The 24409-nt window shown below is 21.3% G+C and overlaps 1 protein-coding gene across 2 annotated transcripts in view; it reads left to right on the plus strand.

Moving 5' to 3' along the window:
• The window catches only part of LOC117169566 (integrator complex subunit 14), a 47193-nt gene extending 26021 nt beyond the window's left edge, over positions 1 to 21172 (plus strand). For both annotated transcript variants that reach the window (XM_033355997.1, XM_033355996.1), the window contains exons 3-6: positions 3608 to 3819; positions 5159 to 5413; positions 11789 to 12121; positions 20839 to 21172. In XM_033355997.1, coding sequence (XP_033211888.1) covers positions 3608 to 3819; positions 5159 to 5413; positions 11789 to 12121; positions 20839 to 21069 — 1031 coding nt within the window. In that variant the 3' untranslated portion in view covers positions 21070 to 21172. The remainder of the gene's footprint in view (positions 1 to 3607; positions 3820 to 5158; positions 5414 to 11788; positions 12122 to 20838) is intronic.
• Positions 21173 to 24409: the final 3237 nt, after the last annotated feature.

Here is a 24409-nt window from a genome sequence, read left to right on the forward strand (position 1 = left end):
AAATATTTCGATTTTAAATTAAAAAAAAAAAAAAAAAAACAGTTTAATTGAATGAAAACCAAATTTTCAGTCAAAAAGACCAATTTTTAACAAAATACAAACATTTTTAACCAAATTGTGTAATTTTCTACTAAATTGTTGATTTTTTTAATTAAAAAATTAATTTAGAAACAAACGAATTTTCATCCTAAAAACATGAATTTATGACAAACATGTAATAGTTATGTAAAAATAGCTTGATTTATCCAACAAAAATTAATTTTCAACAAAATACTTGAATCATCAAATTTTAATTTTTATTAATAAAACTTGAAATTTTTATAGAAAAAATTGATTTTCTACCAAAAAGACGAATTTCCAACACAGTACATACATTTTCAATCAAATAGTTAAATTTTTTACGAAATTATTGAATTTTAGAACCGTAATACAAATTTTGTACAGCAGCAAAAAAAATACATTTTTTACTATAATTATGAATTTTCAACCAAGAAAAATTAACTTTCAACCAAGGAATTAAATTTTCATCAAAAACAAAAAATAGTTTATATTTCACCAACAAAAAAGATTTTAATTAATTATATTTAACCAACAATAACGAGTTTTTAACAACAAAACTTGAATTCTTAACTAAAAGAAATTAGTTTTCAAGCTATCGCTTACATTTTTAACAGAATTATTTAATTTTTAGTTAAAAAGAAACTTATTCTCAATAAAAAAATCCCAATCTTAAATTATGAATCTGCTATCAGAAAAAAATTAATTTTTATCGAAGGAGTTGAATATTTAACAAAAACTTTAATGGTTCATATTTTAACAAAAAAAGAGATTATAATATAAATTAATAATAGTTTTAAATATTGAGTTCATAAAATTAATTTTTAACAAACAAAAAAGACTAATTTCCAACTAAAATTATAAATTAACAAAAAAACTTTTAAAAAAGTAGTTTAACTTTCAACCAAGAAATTGAATTTTAAACAAAAAATTAAATAGTTGATATTTCGACAAAAAAATTTAAAATAAAAATAAAATACACTTGGATTTAACAAACAATAACGAATTTTAAACGAAAGATTTGAATTTCTAACTAAAACAGATCAACCAATCAGTTGATTTTTCAACCAAGTAGTTAAATTTTTAGTTAAAAAAATTAATTTAATAAAAAAAAATTCCAACTAAAATGATGAATCTTCAACCAAGGAGTAGAATTTTTATACTAAAAACATGAAATTTTAACAAAAACTTCAATAGTTTATATTCCAATAAAATAAAAATTAAATTTAAAATAAAAAACAGTTGGATTTAACCCAAAAAAGAATAATTTTCTACGAAATACTTGAATTTTGAAAAAAATTATTAAATTTTCAGCCAAAAAATTATTTTTCAAGAAATTAGTTCATCTTTCAACCAAGGAGTAGAATTTTTAACCTGACAACATGATATTTCAACAAAAACTTCAAGAGTTTATATTCAAATAAAATAAAAATTTAATTTAAAATAAAGAAAAGTTGGATTTAACCCAAAAAGAATAATTTTCTAGGAAATACTGGAATTTTGAACAAACTTATTAAATTTTCAGCCAAAGAAATTATTTTTCAAGAAATTAGTTCATCTTTCAACCAAGGAGTAGAATTTTTAACCTAAAAAAATGAAATTTTAACAGAAACATTAAAAAATTTATATTCCAATAAAATAAAAATGAAATTTAAATTAAAAATTTAATTTAAAATAAAAAACAGTTGGATATAACCCAAAAAAACAATTTTCTACGAAATACTTGAATTTTCAACAAAATTATTAAATTTTCAGCCAAAAAAAAAAAATATTTTTCAAGAAATTAGTTCATCTTTCAACCAAGGAGTAGAATTTTTAACCTAAAAACATGAAATTTCAACAAAAACTTTAATAATTTATATTCCAATAAAATAAAAATTAAAATAATAAAATGTTGGATATAAGCAAAAAAACAATTTTCTACAAAATACTTGAATTTTCAACAAAATTATTAAATTTTCAGGCAAGAAAAAAATTATTTTTCAAGAAATTAGTTCATCTTTCAACCAAGGAGTAGAATTTTTAACCTGGCAACATGATATTTCAACAAAAACTTCAAGAGTTTATATTCAAATAAAATAAAAATTTAATTTAAAATAAAGAAAAGTTGGATTTAATCCAAAAAGAATAATTTTCTAGGAAATACTGGAATTTTGAACAAACTTATTAAATTTTCAGCCAAAGAAATTATTTTTCAAGAAATTAGTTCATCTTTCAACCAAGGAGTAGAATTTTTAACCTAAAAACATGAAATTTCAACAAAAAATTTAATCATTTATATTCCAATGAATTAGAGATAAAAAACAGTTCTAGAAATTACTTGAGTCATCAACAAAAACTGATTAATTTTCAACAACAACAAAAAACGAATATCAAACTAAAATTTTGAATCTTCAACCATAGAAATTAATTTTCAAGAAAGTAGTTTACATTTCAACAAAATAAAAATTTAATTAAAAATAATAAACAGTTAGATTTAATCAAAAGTAATAAATTTTCAACAAAATATTTGAATCCTCAAATTGAACAGTTTAATTTTTAACCTATCACTTGAACTTTTAACAAAATGAAAAAAATTTCAGTTAACAAAATTCATTTTTAACAGAAACAAATAATTTCGAACTAAAATCTACTAATTTACTAAAATTTTATCATTTTCTTAAAATTTCAAGTGATAGGTTAAAAATTAAACTGTTACATTTGAAAATTCTACTATTTTGTTGAATACTTGTTATATTTTATTATATCTAACTGTTTATTATTTTTCATGAAATTTGGATTTTGTTGCAATTTCAACAACTAGTGTTTTTTGTTGAAAATTCATTTTTTTTAAGTTAAAAATTCCACTCCTTAGTTGAAAGTTGAACCACTTTCTTGAAAATTAATTTCTATGGTTGAAGATTAAAAATTTTAGTTGGAAATTCGTTTTTTGTTGTTGTTCTTTAACCAAAAAAAATTAACTTTCAAGAAATTAGTTCAAATTTCAACGTAGAAGTGAAATTTTGAACCTAAAAAGATGATTTTTCATCGAAAACTTCAATAGTTGATATTTCAATAAACAAAGATTTTAATTTAAATAAAACAGTTGGATTTAATCACAAATAACGAATTTTCAACCAAATATTTGAATTATCAACTGAAACAGATTAATTGTCAACCGATCAGTTCATTTTTCAACAAAGTAGTAAAATTTTTAGTTAACAAAATTAAATTTCAACAGAAATGAATTAAAAAATGGCAATAATAGTTGCGCGCATAGTGCTTGTTTGTCTTCTCGTTTTTTTTTTCGTCAATTTTAAATCTTATATTTTTAGTTGCTCCCAAGATAGTACATAACAAAATTAATCTACAATTTTCGCACCCATGAAATAACTTTTAAAAAATTCTAAAGTCGCCACTACTAAAATTTGTTTTATTAAAAAAAAAAAATTAAATGTGGTTTTTTTTCACTAAAAGAACAAATTAAAGGGTTTTGGCAAATACAAATTTTTATTTTCATGTCCAAGATTCTTTCTGAATTTCTATCTTGATATCGCTTTTTTTTTTTAAGATCCCGGCTTAAGTATGGGTCTTCCTCTCTACCAAAGACTGGTTGAATTAGCCGGAGGCGATAGCATGGTTTTGGTACCAGAAGGACAATTGACAAAAACGACCGTGAATAATTGTTTCAAAAAACTAGCAGAAACAACATATGTTCCATTCCAAGGATATTTAAAATGTGGAAATGTAGGATCTCGGATTCTACTCTCCCCACCCCCGATCGTAAGTCTAAATAATTAAAGTTAAAAATAATTAGTCTTAACTACTTAAACAATTAAACATTAAAAGCACTTCAAGTTGCGAATTTTTGATATAAAATATTTTTATTTTATCATTTGTAAATATAAATATTTTTTTTTTATGGATATGTACTTTAATAATTTCCAGATTTTTACGTTAAAAATTAAATTGTTTCAATTTTTAATCCATTCAATTTCAAATTTTTTAAATAAGGAAAGAGAATAATTATTTAATATTTAGCAATATTTGACCTCATAGTTAAGAAGATTGAATTGTAACCATATATTTAAAAGTAAACAATCTTAAACTGAATTGTTTGACATAAAGTCTTGAATCGTTAAATTTTCGAAGAGCTTTTAAACTTTTTATGTTACAAGTTTTATTAGTGTATTTAAAAAATGTTTAATTTGTAAGTGAAATTGTTGAATTTTTGTGTTTAAATAACAATTGAACAATAATTATTTGTAGAAAAAAATTGAGAAATTTCAAGAGGTATTTAGAAGTTTTGCAAAGATTCGAAATTAATTTTAAGCTTGAAGTGATTTCAAATAATTTAAATACAGTCTAATTTAAAGCAAAGTATACATTTCTACGGATTTAAAAATAATTTTTCGTTTTAGAAAATTATTTTAAGAGAATATTCAAAAATATTTTTAAATATTTCTAAAAGTGTTAAAAAAAAAAAATAATTTGGAAGACTCTTAACAAATTTTTTTAAATTTGCAGAATTTCCTAAAAATTTCAAAAATAATTTTTAACTTAAAACAACTTCTGGATTTCTCAAGATTTCGAAATAAATTTTTGAAGCTTAACTTATAATTTAAGAAGTGTTCTGTTAAAATATATATATTTTTTCAATGTTTAACATTTATAGCTTAAAATTGTTTAAAAAAATACACTTTAAAACATGTAAAGTTAATTGATTCTTTAATTTTGAGCATTTAAAATGATAACGTGGATTACATTTTTACCAATTTTGTCTGAATCTTTGAAATCATTAATTTATAAAACTTAAAAATTCTCATTTTTGCAGTTTATCTGCATTTAATTTAAAATTATTCACTTGTTCACTTTCCATTTTTTAGATTTAAATTATGGAGCATATTTGAATAAAAAATTGTTGAATTAAAAAACTTTTAAACTTCGTTTTCAAAAGCTTAAAATTCAAGAGTTCCACTTTAAGTGCTTTAATTTGTAGTTTATTTTTTATTACAAACCAGGAAATGATCAGGAATTTTGTTCTTGGATTAAAATGGACACCCTGAAGTTCTTTTTACAGTATTTTTAGTTATTTTAATTTAAAATTCTAACCAATTTGCAGCCCTACTCGAAGAAAAACGATTTTGAGACTTTGACTGCTTTAACGATAGCGAAAACAATCGAGATTTGTGGATTTCTCAATGTTGCTGATGTTGGAAGTCCTAGTGCAATATCTCGCCACCTGGTTTTGCCTCTGCCGACGGAGAAGACGACAAGCATGCAAGGAATTTCACTCGAGGACGAATCCGACAACGAAGATCCAGGAGACGATGGAAAAATTCCATCATTCTGCGTTTTACTTCACGGAGCTTTAAAGGTATCTCTAGGATTGTTAACTCTTTTTTTTTTTAAATTGGTCATATTTTATCACTTCTAATGAAAACCTTGATTTTTTTTGCTTTTAAAACAGTTTTCGAGGCGTTACAAAATAATTCTAAATATTTCAAAATATTTCCAAGCTTTTATAATATTTAAAATGATTTTGAACATTCCAGGTATCTAAAGCTTTTTCCAGGAATAATTTTTCATAATATGGAGCTATTAAAATATTTTGCTTTTTTTTTTAAACAATTAACTCGGATTATGTAAGTTTATTATAAATATTTTTTTCTTTAGTTTCGAGGGATTTAATTAATAGCTTTAATTTAGAAAAATTTGACAAATTATATAACTAGATATTCTTTAATATATTAACAATAACGATAAATTGATAGTTAAATAATACTAAAAAGATAATTACTAATTTCATGGATTTGTCTCTGAAGTCCATGAATTTGAACAATAATTTAAACAAATTTTTATTTGACGTTTTTAACAAAATGGATGAAATTTTTATCAAATAGTTGAATTTTCAAGCAAAAAGATTAATTGTCTGCCAAAAAAGGCGATTTTTTTCAGCCAGATATCTAAATTCTCAACAAAATAATTGAATTTTCAACTAAAAAATATTAATTTTAAACTATGGTGATCAATTTTGAACTAAAACTATGAATCATCAACTGGAATAGATGAAATTTTAATCAACAAAAAAAAAAGAAAAATTTATCTAAAGGATTTAAATTTCAACCAAGTAATTTTCTTTTTAACCTAAGAAATAAATTTTCAAACCAGATTAATTTTCAAAAAAATTCAACGGAATAGTTAAATTTTGAACTAAGAAAAACATATAGTTAAATTTGAGCAGGAAAAAATAAATTTTTAACTAAAAAAAATTATCTTTAACTGGAATAGTTGAATTTTCAATCAAACAGAGATTTTTAAACACCAAAAAATTAATTTTAAATTAAGAAAATTAATTTCTAAAAAAAAGACAAATTTTCAATAAAATACATTAATTTTCAACTAACAAAGGTAAATTGTTAACCAAAAAAGTAATAGTTAGATTCTCAGTTAAAAAGAACAATATTCAATGAAAAAAAAATTAATATTTAAACAAATAGTGATATTTTTAAACAAAGTGATGAATTTTCAACTGAAATGATTAATATCTACCAAAAAGATTAATTTTTGACAAAAAAAAATTTGTCAGTCAAATACATAAATTCTTAACGAAATATTTGAATTTTTAACTAAAAAAGTTTAATTTTTAACCAGGGTGATAAATTTTGATCTATAATTTTGAATTTTCAACTGGAATAGACGAAATTTAATGAACATGAAAAAAGAATTTTTATTTAAAGGGTTTAAATGTCAACCAATTAATTTTATTTTCAACCTATGAAATAAATTTTCAAACCAGAAGATTAATTTTCTACAAAACAAGGCGAATTTTCAAAAACAAAAAAGACGAATTTTTCAACAAAATACTTGAAGTTTCAATGGAATAATTAAATGTTAACCTTAAAAAAACATATTTTCAAACATGTAGTTGAATTTGGGCCAAAAAAAAAACATTTTTAACTGAAAAAAATTATCTTTAACTGGAATAGTTGAGTTTTTTATGAAGAAAAGAATTTTCAACAACAACAAATTAATTTTAAACCAAGAAAATCAATTTCTACAAAAAAGATCAATTTTATACATTAGTTTTCAACGAAAAAAGATAAATTGTCAACCAAAAGTTTGATAGATGAATTTTCAGTGAAAAAAAAACTATATTAAAAAAATTAGTCTTTAAAAAATTAGTTAAAATTAATTTTTAATTAAAAAAAAAATTCAACAAGATAGTTAAAGTTTCATCTGGAATAGTTAAATTTTCAGTAAAAATATTTTTTAATGATGAATCTTATACCAAAAAAAAAAAAAACGTTAATTGTCAAAAGAGTTTAACTTTTAAACAGGTAATTAAATTTTCATTCCCAAAAAGATAAATTATGAAAGAAAAATGTATTAATCGATATGTATTTTTAACCAATAATATTATTTCTCTACCAAAAATAACAATTTTCAACAAAATAATTAAACACAGTCTTATAAAGCTACTTTTAAATATAAAGAATTTTTTTTTGTACAATTTTATATTGGAATTTTAAAAAATTAAGCTTTCAATTTCAAGGATTTCAAAGATTTTACCAAAATTTTAAAAGATTTTACAAATATATCAAATAAATGCCATAGATTTCACAAACATTTCACAGATATAAAAATTATATCAAGATTTTAAATTCGAAGATTTCAAAAAGGACACAGTACACCAGATTTCTAAGATTTTAAAACATTTAAAAGATTTTCAATTATTTCAAATTTGTTTAGAATATATCAAAAAATTTTAAATCTTTTAAAAATTCAAACTGAATACAAAAAATTTCAGAAATATTTTACAAATGTTTCAAATATTTCATAAAGCTTTCAAAATATTACAAATATTTCAAATTTTTTACACCAGATTTTAAAGATTTTAAATTTGTTTAAAAGATTTCAAAAAATTAAAAAGATTTCGAAAATTTCACTAATATTTTGAAACATTTTACACAGATTTAAAAGATATCAAGGATTTTAGCAAAATTTTGAAAGATTTCAAAATATTTCAGAAATATTTAAAGGATTTCAAAGATTTTCCCAAAATTCTAAAAGAATTAAGCAGATTTCACAAAGATTTAAAATATTTTAATGATTTCAAATGTATACAAAAGATTTTATAAAAATTTTATAAAGATTTCAAAAAAGGTACAGCACACCAGATTTCAAAGATTTTAAAACATTTGAAAGATTTTAAACGATTTCAAGTTTGTTTAGATTTAAAAAAATTCATAAAGATTTCAAACATTTCCAAAATATTTTAAAACTTTTAGAATATTTCAAGTATTTTAAACGATTTTAAAGGATTTTAGAAAATTACAAAAGATTTCAAATATTTTAATTATTTTTAATTAATATGAAAGATTTCAGACATTTTTACCAGATATTTCAAAGAATTCAAACAAGATTTTAATGATTTCAAACGAGCACAAAAAAAAGTTTTCATAAAACTTAAAGAAAGATTTCAGAAGATTTCACAGAAATTTAAAGATTTTACAAAGAAGATTTTAAATACTTCAAAAAATATTTCAACGAATTAAAAAAGATTTTAAAAATTTCACAAATGTTTTTAAAAAATTCAAGGATTTTTAAGACTTTACAAAGACTTAAAAATATTTCACAAAGACGACTTGTGTTCGAAAAAAATTAAGAATTTATTTATGATTCTGCTTTCTTTAGACATTGCCGAATTTTGAATTTGCGAACTGATAAGTATTGTTTTTTTTTTTTACTCACAAAAATAATATGATCAAAGTATCTTCCTCAACGGAAACCCGAAAATTTTGTTCACTGGAATTATAATTATTCTCACTTGAAATAAAGAATTTTCTAAAATAATTATAATTATAAGTCGCGTTATGGAATTTCAGTACAGAAATTCAATTTTGACTTTAGAGCGCGGAATTTTCCTGAAGAATATTCATTTTTACTTTCGGACAAAGAATTTCAGTTAAGAATTATATATTTGAGTTTTCGAAAGAAAATTATAAATTTTTCAGTGGAAGTTAGATAAAATTTGAGAATACAGCATGACAAATCAACTACTTTTGGTCGAGAAGCCTATTAATATATTTTTTCGTTCGGAATTCATCTCTTTTGGTTGAAAATTCTAGTGTTTGGTTAAAAATTTTATTATTTTGGTGAAAATGCAAATATTTGTTAAAAGTAATCTTTTTTGTCAGAAATTCAGGTACTTGGTTATACAGCTCCTTGAATATCTCCAATATTGAAGAATTAATTATCCCTTTTAAACAAAATTATCCTTCTAAATTAAAAATCATCTTTTAGGTTGAACTCATTTGTTAAAAATTCATTTCTTATATTGAAATTGTAACTATTTTGTAAAAAATTCGATTTTTGTAGCTTTTTTTGTAATTAATGTTTTTAACTAACAATGTAACTTTTCCATTCTTGGTTGAAAACTAATATATTATTAATCTGGTTTGGTTGAGCATTCAACAAATTGGTAGAAAATGAAACTCTTCGGTTGAAAACTAACTTTTTTGTTAAAAATTAAACAATTTTTATAAAAATTTAATATTTTTCGTAGAGAATTTTTTTTTTTTATTAAAAAAATTATATTTTCGAGTTGACAATTCACCAATTTTATTGAAAATTAATTTACTTTGCTGAAAATTCGTGCTTTTTGGTAGAAAATTAATCTTCTTGCTGGAAAACTTTTTTTGTTGTTGAAAATTTCACTATGTGGTTAAACATTAATCTTTTTTAGTTAAAAATTTAACCACTTTGTTGAAAGTTGAACTAGTTTGTTCAAAATTAATATTTTTTAAGATTCACCTTCCTGATTAAAGATTTAACTCTTCCGTTTTAAGAAAATTTATCTTCAGATTTAAAAAGTCATCTATTTTATTGAAAATCCGTTTTTTTTTGTTGTCAGATAATTTATGGTTTTCACTAACAATTTTTGTTAGAAAAATGAATTATTGGGTTCAAAATTAACTTTTTTGTTGGGGATTCAGATTTTTTGTTTAAATTTATTTATTTTGGTTAAGAATTAAACTATTTTTATGAAAATTGAACTTTGTAGTAGAAAATGAACTTTTTTTTGTTAAAAAAATCCAATTTGATCAATTTGGTTTAAAATTTAACTCGTTGTTTAAAAATTAATCTGTTCCAGTTAAAAAATCATAGCGTTTGCATTATCACATCTGGTTTAAAATTGAATGTTTCTGTTGAAAATTAGTTTTTTTTTGTTTTGTTTTGTTGAAAGATAATTCAGAATTCCTCATATTCTGAAATATCCTTGTCTCAAATCAGAATCTATTTTAATTAAAATCAAATTTTTGTATCGAAAACTTGTCATTGGCCAAGAATTTTTATATATAATTTTTATTCTGATTTAGAAGAACGGAATATTAAAAAATCTCGGCTCCAAGTCAGAATTCGTCACAATTTGAAACTTCTTTTTTTCAAAATTTGGAAACGGGAGTTACTATATTTCCGAATTTGAAAAAAAATTTGGACGGAAAATAAATAGATTAACAAAAAAGTTCATTTACGAAATTATAATTATCCTCACTTGGAACAAAGATTTTTCGAAATGAATTATAATTCATTTTCACGAAATTTCCTTGAAGAATTATAATTTTTACTTTCGGGATAGGGAATTTCAATTTTGAGTTTGGGACAGAGAAATTCAGTAAAGAAATAAAGGATTTGAGGATTAAAAAAAAAACTTTTATTTTTTCAAAATTTTGGCGATTCTTTCAGAATTCCTCAAATCAGAATCTCTTTGAATTAAATTTTTTGTGTTCAAAAATTGACCATAAAGTAAAATTTTCATCTTCCAAAGAGTTTATAAAAAGGGTTTTACTGTATTTTTCAATTATAATTGAAAATGTTGTTAAAAAATATAATTCTGATTTGGAACAGAAAATTTTTAACGTGGAAAGGGAATTTTGGAAAATATTTTTTTTTCAGTCTTAGAAGGGAATTTAAAAACAAATCCCTGTTCCAAATTCAGTATTATGATAATAATTGTGTGCAGAAATTCCTATTTATTCGTAATTATCCATAATTCTGTCTATAAATTTGTATTTTTTTTAATAATTAAAAAGTACAACTACCTTATACGAATCGCAAATATTTATTATTTTTATATAAATTCGTAATTTTCTATAATAAAAGCTATTACAAATTATGAAAAACTAAACTCATTTAGGGATCTCAAATTTTTCTATTTTTCGTAGAAAATAGTATTTATTTTTAATTGTGTGCATAAATCCGTATTTTTTTTAGGGAAAAATGTTAGAAACGATTTTTCAAATCGTAAATATTCAATTTTTTAAAAACAAAAATGCATAATTTTCTATAAAAAACTATAAAAAGAAAGTATGAAAAAATGCTTCTTTTTCTAGACGTATGTACATTTTCATCAAATTTCATTAAAAAGTGTAATTATTTTCGATCTTAGTAGAAACTCGTAATTTTCCACACACAACAACAAAAAAACTATTAATAAATTAAGATTTTGTCAGAGAAAGTTAGGGATTATTAAAAAATGATCAGGGAAAACAGGGAATACCAGAAAGCACCTGAAAAAAATCAGGGAATTTTCGCTGAACTGAAGTTAATAAAATTCTGTACGACTATTGTCACTAAAATTGTTTAAGATCAATATTGAAAAAAAAAATTTTTTGCATTAATATTACTGACAGATTTTTTAATTGACCTGGAAAACCTGTAAAAGTTTAGTTTATTTGTTATTTGACAGGTGGAGGGCATGACAGCGCTCTGTGCTTTAAACACAGATTGGTACGGATTTATTTACTCCGGGTCGGACTCGAAGAAAAAATCGAATTTAATGTTGACAGTACTCGAGCCGGGAACGGACATAATTCCCTGGTTGGGAAATTTGACTAACCTGGGTTCAATCGACCCCTTGATTAAAACTGCTGAGCCGGCTTTTCCTGTCAAGCCAGCAGAAAAGAGAAGTTACGCCCTGAATGCACCATCCTGGATACGACAAGTTGGATTGCAGTCCGACATTCAAAAGATATTGCGACATGCTAGAAAGTTGCCTGAGAAGACGCAAAATTTCTACAAGGTAAACATGATTTTTAATTTTTTTCTTTAATTTCAGGGTTGCTAAAAGACCTGGAAAAGTCATGGAATTTTGTAAAAAGGACTGGAATTAATTTAGTTGCACCTATTTCGAAGTCTCGACAATTATTTTTTACTTTGAAATCATCTGAATTATTTTAAAGTATTTAAAAAATTTGAAACATTTTAGAAGTTTTTGAAATCTTGTAATTCTAGCGAAATCATTGAAGTCTTCGTAAAACCTTCAAAATCTTTACAATCTTCTTTAAATCATTGAGATTTTTTTTAATATCTTAAATCTTTGTGAAATGTTTAAAATCCTTCTGAATTCTTCAAAAAAATTTATATCTTCTGAAAAATTTGAATAAATCTTTGAAATCTTAGTGAATTCTTTGACATTTATGAATTTTTTTAAATATTTGCGAAATATCTGAATAGACTTGAAATCTTTGAAATATTTTGAAATTCATTTTGAAATTCTTGAAATCTTTTAAATGTTTTCTAAATATGTGAAATGTTTTAAATGTTCCTAAATTCTTCAACATTTTCTGAAATATTTTAAAGTATATGAAATCTTTGTGAAATAATAGCAAAAATTTTGAAATCTTCTGAAACATTTTTAAATCCTTGAAATCTTTGTGAAATATTTGCGTAATATCTGAAATTTTTTAAATTTCTGAAATCTTTGTGAAGTCTTTTCATATATTTTTTAATCTTTCTGAAATTCACTATAATCTTGGTGAAATATTTTCATGATCTTTGAAATAATTTTTTAATTTAATATTTGAAATGTTTAGGAAATCATTAAAAACTTTTGAAATCTTTTTGAATCAATTTGAATTGTTCCAAACCTTTACAATTTTTGAGAAATCTTATGATATATTTTTAAATCTTTGAAATCTTTGTAAATTCTATTAAATCTTTGGAAAAACTTTGAAATTCTTGAAATCTTTTAAATCATTAAAAAATTTTTAAATCTTTTTGAAAAAATTAAAATTTAAGAAATATTTTTGAATCAATCTGAATGGTTTTAAATCTTTCTGAAATCTTTACAATTTGTGACAAATCTTATGATAGATTTTTAAATCTTTGAAGTTTTTACAAAATTTAATAAATCTTTGAAATCTTTGTGAAATATTTGCTTAATAATTTAAATCTTTACAATATTTAAAAATTTATGAAAACTTAAATCTTTGAAATATTTGTGAAGTCTTTGACGTATTTATTACATATATTTGCGAAATATGTGAATATTTTTTTAATTTTTTAAATATTAAAAAAAGTCAAATCTTTTGAAATCTTTTTGAAATCATTTAAATCTTCATGAATTCTTCAACATTTTCTGAAATATTTTAAAGTATATAAAATCTTTGTGAAATAATAGCAAAAATTTTTAAATCTTCTGAAACATTTTTAAATCCTTGAAGTCTTTGAAAAATTGCATAAATCTTTGAAATCTTTGTGAAATATTTGCGTAAAATCTGAAATTTTTTTAATGTTTAAAATATTTATGAAGTCTTTTCATATATTTTTAAATCTTTGTGAAATCAATACAATCTTGATGAAGTATTTTCATGATCTTTGAAATATTAAAAAAAATGAAATATTTAAAATGTTTAGGAAATCATTAAAAACTTTTGAAATCTTTTTTAAATAATTAAAATTTAAGAAATCTTTTTGAATCAATCTGAATTGTTCCAAATCTTCACAATTTTTTTAAAATCTTATAATATATTTTTAAATCTTCGAAATCTTTGTAAATTCTATTAAATCTTTGGAAAAATTTGGAAATTCTTGAAATCTTTTAAATTCTTGTGAAATTTTTGAAATCTTTGTGAAATAATTGCAAAAATTTTTTAATCTCCTGAAACATTGTTAAATCCTTGAAATGGTTGAAAAATTTTATAAATCTTTAAAAATATCTGTAAAATAATTGCAACCTTTGTAAAATATTTGCGTAATCATTAAAATCTTAATTTATTAAAAATTTTGAAATCACTAAAATTTTTGTGGAATCTTTCGAATCTTTGAAATATTACAAAAAATTGAAATCTTTGTGGAATCATTGACATTTTTTGGAATTTTTTGAAATGGTTTTGTAATCCTTGAACTGTTTGATAAATTTCGTAAATCTTTGTGGAATCATTGTAATATTTGTGAAATATTTTCGACATTTTTGGAATCTTCGGAAATATTTTTAAAACCTTGAAATCTTTTAAAAATTTCATAAATCTTTGAAATATTTGTGACGTCTTTGACGTATTTATGAAATGTTTAAAATATTTTTTGAAATTTGTTAAATATTTGCGATATATCGGAAATTTTTGCAATCTTGGAAATCTTTGTGAAGTCTTTTCATATATCTTTAAATCTTTGTGAAATTCACTGCAATCTTGGTGAAATATTTTCATGATATTTTAAATATAAAAAAATGAAATATTAAAAATAATTATAGGAAATCATTAAAAACTTTTGAAATCTCATTGAAATAATTAAAATTTAAGAAATATTTTTGAATCAATCTGAATTGTTGAAAATCTTTCTGAAATCTTTACAATTTGTGAGAAATCTTATTATATATTTTTAAATCTTTGAAATCTTTATTAAATCATTGAAAAAGCTTTGAAATTCTTGAAATCTTTTAAATCCTTGTGAAATTCATGAAATCATCTGAAACATTTTTAAATCCTTAAAATGCTAGAAAAATTTCGTAAATCTTTGGAATCTGTGAAATAACTGCAGCCTTTGTAAAATATTTGCGTAATTATTGAAATTCTAATTTATTAAAAATGTTAAAAACTTTGTGAAATCACTTAAATTTTTGCGAAATCTTTCAAATCTTTGAAGTATTTAAAAAAACATTAAAATCTTTGTGGAAGCATTTAATTTTTTTGGATTTCTTTGAAATGTTTATTAAATATTTTAAAATCTTTGTGAAATCAATTAAATCTTTGTGAAGTCTTTGACATATTCATGAAATGTTTAAAATATTTGAGAAATTTCTGAATATTTTTTAAATCTTTTGAAATCTTTTTATAATTAATAAAAATCTTCAAAAAAAATTGATGAAATCATTGCGAATTGTTTTAAATCTTTCTGAAATATTTAAGATTTTTGAAATTTTAGAAAACTTCAATCTTTGAAATCTCTGTTAAGTCTTTGGAAAATTTATCAAATGTTTAAAATATTTGCGAAATATATGAACATTTTTTCAATCTTTGAAATATTAAAAAAATTCAAATCTTTTGAAATCTTTGTGAAATCATTGAAATCTTCGAAATCTTTTGAAATCATTGCGAATTGTTTTAAATCTTTTTTGAAATCTTTAGGATTTTTGCGAAATCTTCTGATATATTTTAAATTCTGTGAAATCTTTTAAATATTTTTGAAATTTTTGAAATGTTTTAAATTTTTCTAAATTCTTCGACATTTTCTGAAATATTTTAAAGCATATGAAGTCTTTGTGAAATAATAGCAAAAATTTTGAAATCTTCTGAAACATTTTTAAATCCTTGAAGTCTTTGAAAAATTGCATAAATCTTTGATATCTTTGTGAAATGTTTGCGTAAAATCTGAAAATTTTTTAAATGTTTAAAATCTTTGTGAAGTCTCTTCATATATTTTTAAATCTTTGTCAAATCACTACAATCTTGGTGACGTATTTTCATGATCTTTGAAATATTAAAAAAAAATTGAAATATTTAAAATGTTGAGGAAATCATTTAAAACTTTTGAAATCTTTTTGAAATAATTAAAATTTAAGAAATCTTTTTCAATCAATCTGAATTGTTTCAAATCTTTACAATTTTTAAAAAATCTTATGATATATTTTTTAATCTTTGAAATCTTTGTAAAGTCTATTAAATCTTTGGAAAAATTTGGAAATTCTTGAAATCTTTGTGAAATAATTGCAAAAAATTTAAAATATTTTGAAAATGTGTTAAATCCTTGAAATGATTGAAAATTTTTATAAATCTTTAAAAATGTCTGTGAAGTAACTGCAACCTTTGTAAAATATTTAAGTAATCATAAAAATCTTAATTTATTACAAGTTTTGAAAAAATTTGGAATCACTTTAATTTTTTTGAAATCTTTCGAATCTTTGAAATATTTAAAAAAATACAAATCTTTATGGAAGCATTGAAATTTTTCAGAATTCTTTGAAATGTTTGTAAAATCATTGATAAATTTCGTAAATCTTTGGAACCAAAAAAAAGAAAGAAATATTAAAAATGTTTAGTAAATCATTAAAAACTTTTGAAATCTTTTTTAAATAATTAAAATTTTTAAAATCGTTTTTAATCAATCTGAATTGTTTCAAAACTTTACAATTTTCGATAAATCTTATGATATATTTTTAAATCTTTGAAATCTTTGTAAAATCATTGAAATCTTTGTAAAGTCTATTAAATCTTTGGAAAAACTTTGAAATTCTTGAAATCTTTTAAATCCTTGTGAAATAATTGCAAAAAATTTGAAATCTTCTGAAACATTTTTAAATCCTTGAAATGCATGAAAATTTTCATAAATCTTTGAAATTTCTGTAAAATAACTGCAACCTTTTTAAAATATTTGCGTAATTATTAAAATCCTAATTTATTAAAAATGTTGAAAACTTTCTGAAATCACTTAAATTTTTGCGAAATCTTTAAATTCTTTGAAATATTAAAAAAAAATTTAATCTTTGTGAAAGCATTGTAATTTTTTGGATTTCTTTGTAATGTTTGTGAAATCTTTGAAATCTTTGTGAAGTCTGGCATATTTATGAAACGTTTAAAATATTTCGAAATATTAAAAAAATTAAAAATCCTTGAAATATTAAAAAATAATCAAATCTTTTGAAATAATTAAAATTTACGAAATACTTTTGAATCAGTTTGAATTGTTTAAAATATTTCTGAAACATTTAAAATCTTTGTGGAATATTTGCTTAATCATTGAAATCTTTACATTCTTTTGAAATTTTTGAAAACTTTATGAAATCACTAAAAATTTTGCGGAATCTTTAAAATATTTTAAAAAATTGAAATCTTTGTGGAAGCATTGAAATTTGCGTGAAACCTTTGAAATTTTTGTGAAATCCTTGAAATCTTTTGAAGTCCTTGTGAAATCTTTGAAATATTTGTAATATTTTTGAACTCACTGAAATTTTTTCAATCTTTTTGAGTTTTTCAAAATCTTTGAAATCGTTTAAAATATTTTAAAGTATTTGAAATCTTTTAAATCTTTGTGAAATCACTTCGATCTTTGTGAAATATTTGCGTAATCATTGAAATATTTACAATTTATTTAAAATTTTGAAACCTGTAAAATCACTGTAATTTTTGCGACATCCTTGAAATATTTCAAGAAAATTGAAATCATGAAATTTTTGTTGAAGCATTGGATTTTGTGTGAAATCGTTGAAATGTTTGTGAAATTATTTAAATCTTTTGAAATGCTTGCAAAATAATTTGAATCTTCGAAATCAATATGCATTGTTAAAAATCTTTTTAATATCTTCAAAATCTTTGTGAAATATCCTGATATATGTTAAAATCATTGAAATCTTTTTAATCTTTTTGAAATCATTGAAGTCTTTTGAATTATTCGTAAAATCACTGAAATATTTGCGAAATTTTTTAAATCTCTTAATGTGTTAAATCTTTGTGAAGGCATTAGAATTTCCATGAAATCTTTGAAATTTTTTGTGAAATCATTGAAATCTTCGAAATCTTTTGAAATCATTGTGAATTGTTTCAAACATTTATAAAATATTTGCCAAATTTTTTCATATATTATATTTTTTAAATATTTGTGAAATCACTGCACTCTTGGTGAAATATTTGGATAATTTTTGAAATCTTTGAAATCTTAAAAAAAAATTGAAATTTTTTGTAATTCATTAAAAACTTTGGGAATATTTTTTGAAATCTTTTGAAATGATTGTGAATTGTTTCAAATCTTTCTGAAATCTTGAAAATCTTTACTAGATGTTCGGATATATTTTTAAATCATTGAAATCTTTATGACATCTTTTTAATCTTTCTGAAATTTTTAATATCTCTGTTGAATCTTTGAAATTTTATGAAATATTTCTAAAATTATTGAAATCTTGTTTAAATCTTTTTAAATCATTGCGAAATCTATTGAATTATTTTGTCAATTTTTAAAAACTTTCGGAAATCTTTGAAGAGTTCTGAAATATTTTTAAATCCTTGCAATCCTTTAAATGTTTCTGAAATCTTTAAAATCTTTGTAAAATTTTGTAAACCTTTTAAAATCTTTTGAAATCTGCGAAATATTCTAAATATTTGTTAGATCTTTTGAAATCTTCGTGAAGTCTATTGAAATCTTTTATAAATCTTTAAAATCTTTCTGAAATCTTTGAAACCCTCTGAAATATTTTGAAATTTTCTAAAGCTTTTAAAATCTTCGTGAAATCATTGAAATATTTTAAAAAAATTTTAAACATGTTTATACTTTTTGAAATAATAGATCTGAAATATTTTTTTTATTTTTTCTCACATCTTTGTGAAATATTACAAATATTTTTTAATATTTTGAAATTTTTTAAAATCTTTCTGAAATCTTTTTGAAATTATAGAAATATTTTGAAATGTTTTGTAAATCTTTCTGAAATCTTTGAAACCTTATGAAACATTTGGAAATTGTGGTAAAATTTTCTAAATCTTTTAAAATCTTTGAAATCTTTGTGAAATCATTGAAATATTTCAAAATTTATAAAAATATGTTTATACTTTTTGAAATAATAGAAATCTTCTGAAATATTTTTGAAATTTTTTTCAGATCTTTGTGAAATATAACAAGTATTTTTTATATTTTGGCATTTTTTAAAATCTTTCGGACATCTTTGTGAAATATTAAAAATATTTTTAATATTTTGAAATTTTCAAAAATCTTTTTGACATCTTTTTGAAATAATAGAATTATTTTGAAATCTTCAAAATCTTTCTGAAATCTTTGAAACCTTCTGAAATATTTTGAATTTTTTTGTAAAATTTTCTAAACCGTTTAAAATCTTTGTAAACTCATTAAAATATTTTCAAACATTTTTTAACATTTTTCTACTTTTTGAAATAATAGAAATCTTCTGAAATATTTTTGAAATTTTTCTCAGATCTTTGTGAAATATTACAAATATGTTTAATATTTTGAAATTTAAAAAAATCTTTCTGACATCTTTTTGAAATTATTGAAATGTTTTGAAATCTTTTCTAAATGTTTCTGAAATCTTCGAAACCTTCTGAAATATTTTGAAATTTTGGTAAAATTTTCTAAACCTTTTAAAATGTTTGAAATTTTCGCGAAATCATTGAAATATTTCAAAATTATTAAAAATATGTTTATACTTTTTGAAATAATAGAAATCTTCTGAAATATTTTTGAAATTTTCTCAGATCTTTGTGAAATATTACAAATATTTTTAATATTTTGAAATTTTTTAAAATCTTTCTGACATCTTTTGAAATTGTAGAAATGTTTTGAAATCTTTTGTAAATCTTTCTGAAATCTTTGAAACCTTCTGAAATATTTTGAAATTTTGGTAAAATTTTCTAAACCTTTTAAAATCTTTGAAATTTTTGTGAAATCATTGAAATATTTCAAAATTATTAAAAATATGTTTATACTTTTTGAAATAATAGAAATCTTCTGAAATGTTTTTGATATTTTTCTCAGATCTTTGTGAAATATTACAAATATTTTTAATATTTGGAAATTTTTAAAAACATGTTCATACTTTTTGAAATAATAGAAATTTTCTGAAATATTTTGGAAATTTTTCTCAGATTTTTGTGAAATATTACAAATCTTTTTAATATTTTGAAATTTTTAATAATCTTTTTCACATCTTTTTGAAATAATAGAATTATTTTGAAATATTTTGGAAATCTTCAAAATTTTTCTGAAATCTTTGAAACCTTCTGAAATATTTTGAAATTGTTGTAAAATGTTCTAAACCCTTTAAAATCTTTGAAATCTTTGTGAAATAATTGAAATATTTAAAAATTTGAAAAACATGTCTATACTTTTTGAAATAATAGAAATCTTCTGAAATATTTTTGAAATCTTTCTCAGATCTTTGTGAAATATTACAAATTTTTTAATATTTTGAAATTTTTTAAATTATTGCTGACATCCTTTTGAAATTATAGAAATATTTTGAAATCTTTTGGAAGTCTTCAAAACCTTTCTGAAATCTTTGAAACCTTCTGAAATATTTTGAAATTTTTGTAAAATTTTCTAAAGCTTTTAAAATCTGTGTGAAATCATTGAAATATTTCGAAAAATTTTTAAAAATATTTATACTTTTTGAAATGATAGAAATCTTCTGAAATATTTTTGAAATTTTTCTCAGATCTTTGTGAAATATTACAAATATTTTTAATATTTTGAAATTAAAAAAAAAATCTTTTTTACATTTTTTTTTACTTTTAAGAAATTTGTTATTAATAATAAGGATTGTGTGAAATTAAATAATTTTTAAAAAGCCCTTTACATCTTGATTAATTAATAAATGCACAATAAATTGTTGGTAAATTAATCTGCGATCTGCATATTTTGTAATTGAAATTAATTGACTAAATTTTTTGAGAATAGTAGAGCAGAAATTTCTTTTAAAGTAGACCTGGAAAGCATGGAAGTCATGGAATTTAAAAACCAGTCTTCCAAAGCGATCCTGCATTTTATAAGACTTTAATATTGTTAATTTTTTTTCAGGAACTTAATAGGTTACGACGTGCAGCCCTCTCGATGGGTTTTGTGGAATTGTTAGAAGGCTTAGCTCTGATTTTCGAAAGAGAGTGCACTCTCTTGCCGCCTAATTTGCATCCAGACTGTACAATTCAGATGGGTCACGTAGCCGAAATGTTAAGAAAGCCATATTCGCGAGAGTTGAAAAATAATATTACGCCTGTTCGTACGAAATTCCAACATGGAGGGAATGAATAATTGAAGCTATTTTTCTTGCAAATAGACAAATGTACAAATTTTGTAATTTAGCCTTTAACTTAAAAATGAAAATTCATTTTATAAATATTAATGTCATGCATATATGATTAAAATCAAATTATTTCCTGAATTACAATTTTTATCATTTCGATAGGTATATACTACTATTTAATTTATTTAATTTTTAAACAGTTTCACTTTAAAAAAAGATTAATTTTCTACCAAAAGAGATGATTTTTGACCAAATAGTTAGATTTTTAACCAGAAAAAATGAATTTAAAATAGAAATACATAAATTTTTAACCAAACAGTTTAATTTTCAACCGAAAATATCATTTTTTTACCAAAGAGAACGAATTTTCAACAAATTAAATAAATTGTCAACTAAATTAGTTTTAACAAGAATGTGATGTTGGGCCAAATTTGATTTGAATTATTTTTAGTGAATACTGGTTTTCGTTTCTGAAATGTTTTAACTTAATAGTTAACAATCAGTCGAATTTTCAACAAAGTAGTTGGATTTTTGATTTAAAAAATTAATTTTTAACCCAAAAAAAGGACGCGAATGTCAAAATAAAATTATGAATCTACAATAAAAAATGAACTTTTAAGAAAATAATTTTCAATGAAATATGTAATAGTTTATATTTCAGCAAAAAAAGATTTTTATTTAAAATACAAAAACTATCGGATTTAACCAACTTAAATAACAGATTAATTTGGAAACAGTTGTATTTTTATTTTAAAAAATGGATTTTCTACCAAAAAATACGAAATTTCATCAAGAAAGTTAGATTTTAATCGAAAAAGATTATTTTTCAACCAGACAGATGCATTTTTAACCTAAAAAGTATTAAATTGCTACAGAAAGAGTATTTCTAGGAAAAGAAAAAAAATTCAATTGAATTGTTGACTTTTCAATCAAGAAATATGTCTTTAAAAAATTGTTGAACTTTCAATGAAATAATTTAATTTTGATCCAAATAATCAAAATTTTAACCTGAAAGCTGAATTTTTAACCGACAATTTTTCAATTTTAAAGATTTGCAGTTAAAATGTCTTCAATTTTACAAGATTAGCAATAACAAATTTTGGATTTTTAAAGAGTTACAATAATGAACATTTCTTGATTGTTGAAAATTTGGAATTGCAAATTATTCCATTTTCAAATTTATATTTTAAAGCAATTTAACTTTGAAGATTTTTTGGAATAGTTCAATTTTGAAGATTTAAAATAGAAAATTATTTAATTTTATCGATTTGGAATTTAAAACACTTCATTTTTTAAGCTTTGCAATTTAAAAATCTTTAATTTTCAAAGAAGTATAAATTACATATCTAAAATTGTGATGATTTTAAAGATCAAAAGTCAAGGGTTTTCAATTCTATATCTTCCAAATTGATAAAATCTGAAATGTAAATTATTAAAACGATAGCATTTTTAAAAACTTTTCGTTAAAAGTGAGTTTTTTCTTCTTTAGAATTAATTTTTTATACTTTTTTGGTTGAAAATTTATTTTACTAACTGAAAATTTAACAATTTTATTTTTGGTAGAAAATATATCTTTTTAGTTCAAAATTCATGTATTTCATTACAAATTAATTTTTTTCTTTAGTTAAAGATTCATCATTTTAATTAAAAATAACTATACCATTTTTGTGGGAAAATTTACCTTTTTTGATAGAAATGAAATCTTTTTCGTCAAAAAATAATGTTTTGTACAAAATGTAACTATACTATTTTTTTATATATAATTCAAATCTTTGACTGAAAAAAACAACTATTTAGATGAAAGTTTGTTTTTTTCTTGTTGATAAAAAAATCACATTTTGTGTTGAAAATTCCATTATTTATTCAAAAATTCATGTATTTGGTTGAAGATTCATAGATGTGATTAAAAATTAATTTCTTGATTGAAAACTTTTTTTTTTTAGTTTAAAATTATTTGTTTTTAATTGAAAATGCAACTATTTCATTTGTGCCATAAAGTACATCTTTTGAATTTAAAATTGAGTTCTGTTGTTGACAATTCATTTTTTCAATTGAAAATGGATTGTTTTAAATTTAAATTTAAGTCTTCTATTTTTTGTTCTTATAAAAGAACTATTTTGTTGAACATTTATTTATCAAAAATTTTTACTATTCTAACTTTGGTTGAACATTCATCTTTTTTTTAACGAAAATTCATATGATGTGTGGAAAATTAGTCTTTTTCAGTAGAACATTCATCATTGTGATTAAAAATTTATTTTTGGTGTTGAAAATTCGTTGCTTTTTAGTTAAAATTTTTTTTTGTAACTGAAGATGTAAATATTTCATTTTTGCTTGAAAATATATATTTTGGATTGGAAATTAATTAATTTGGTTAAAAGTTCTTTTATTTGTTTCTTTAAAATTTGATTTCATAATTGCAAATTTAACTTTTATTTTTTTTATTTTGTTTTTTTAATTGAAAATTTATATATTTTATTAAAAATATTTTTTTTTTGCACAAAATTCATATTTTGGGTTTAAAATTGACTTATTTCGTTGACAATTCATTTTTTTTTAATTGATTGTCTTAAATAAAAAATTAATTCCTCTATTTTTATTTCAAAATTCGTTTTTTTCTAGCATGTTAACTATTCTAATTTTGGTTAAAAACTGCGAACCTTTTTATATGAAAATTCATGTACCTTATTGAAAATAAGTCTTTTTTGGTAGAAAATTAATATTTTAGTTTAAACATTCTACTAATTATAATTTAAATTTAGCAAAATTTTCAATTTGAAGCTATAAATTTTCCTGCGAAATTTAAATAATGTAATTATTTTTGATGAAGATAGAAAATACGATTTTTAAAATCCTAACTCAAAATTCCAATCTTTTCTGTTAATTGAATGAATGTGTACTAAAATTTAACTCAAAAAAATCGAAAATGGTACAACAATTTTTCAAATAAAAAATAATCAGGGTGGCGGCTTTACCGGAAAACCGGAATTTTCATTTAAAACCCGCTTAAAAATAATTTTTTTACTCAAAGAACTTTAATATTTCAATAGAGAATTTAAATATTTTGCTGAAAATAGGTTTTTTATAAAGAATTAAATTTTTAAGAGAAAATTGAACTATTCTATTTTTGGTTGAAAATTTATTATCTCCCTCTTTTTTCAATTGTTATTTTGGTTATTTTTTAATTGAAAATCTTTTTCATGCTTTTTTATCATAACAAATTTTTTTGTATAGGAAAATATATTTTTTTGTTCGATCTAAAATTAAAAATTGATATTTTTTTTGTAATGAATTTCTTTTGTAATGAATGAATTTTTGTTGACAAATTTAATATTTATGGTTGAAAAT

The sequence above is a fragment of the Belonocnema kinseyi genome, chromosome 3 (genome assembly GCF_010883055.1).
Source record: "Belonocnema kinseyi isolate 2016_QV_RU_SX_M_011 chromosome 3, B_treatae_v1, whole genome shotgun sequence".
In the NCBI taxonomy this organism is placed as follows: Eukaryota; Metazoa; Arthropoda; class Insecta; order Hymenoptera; family Cynipidae; genus Belonocnema; species Belonocnema kinseyi.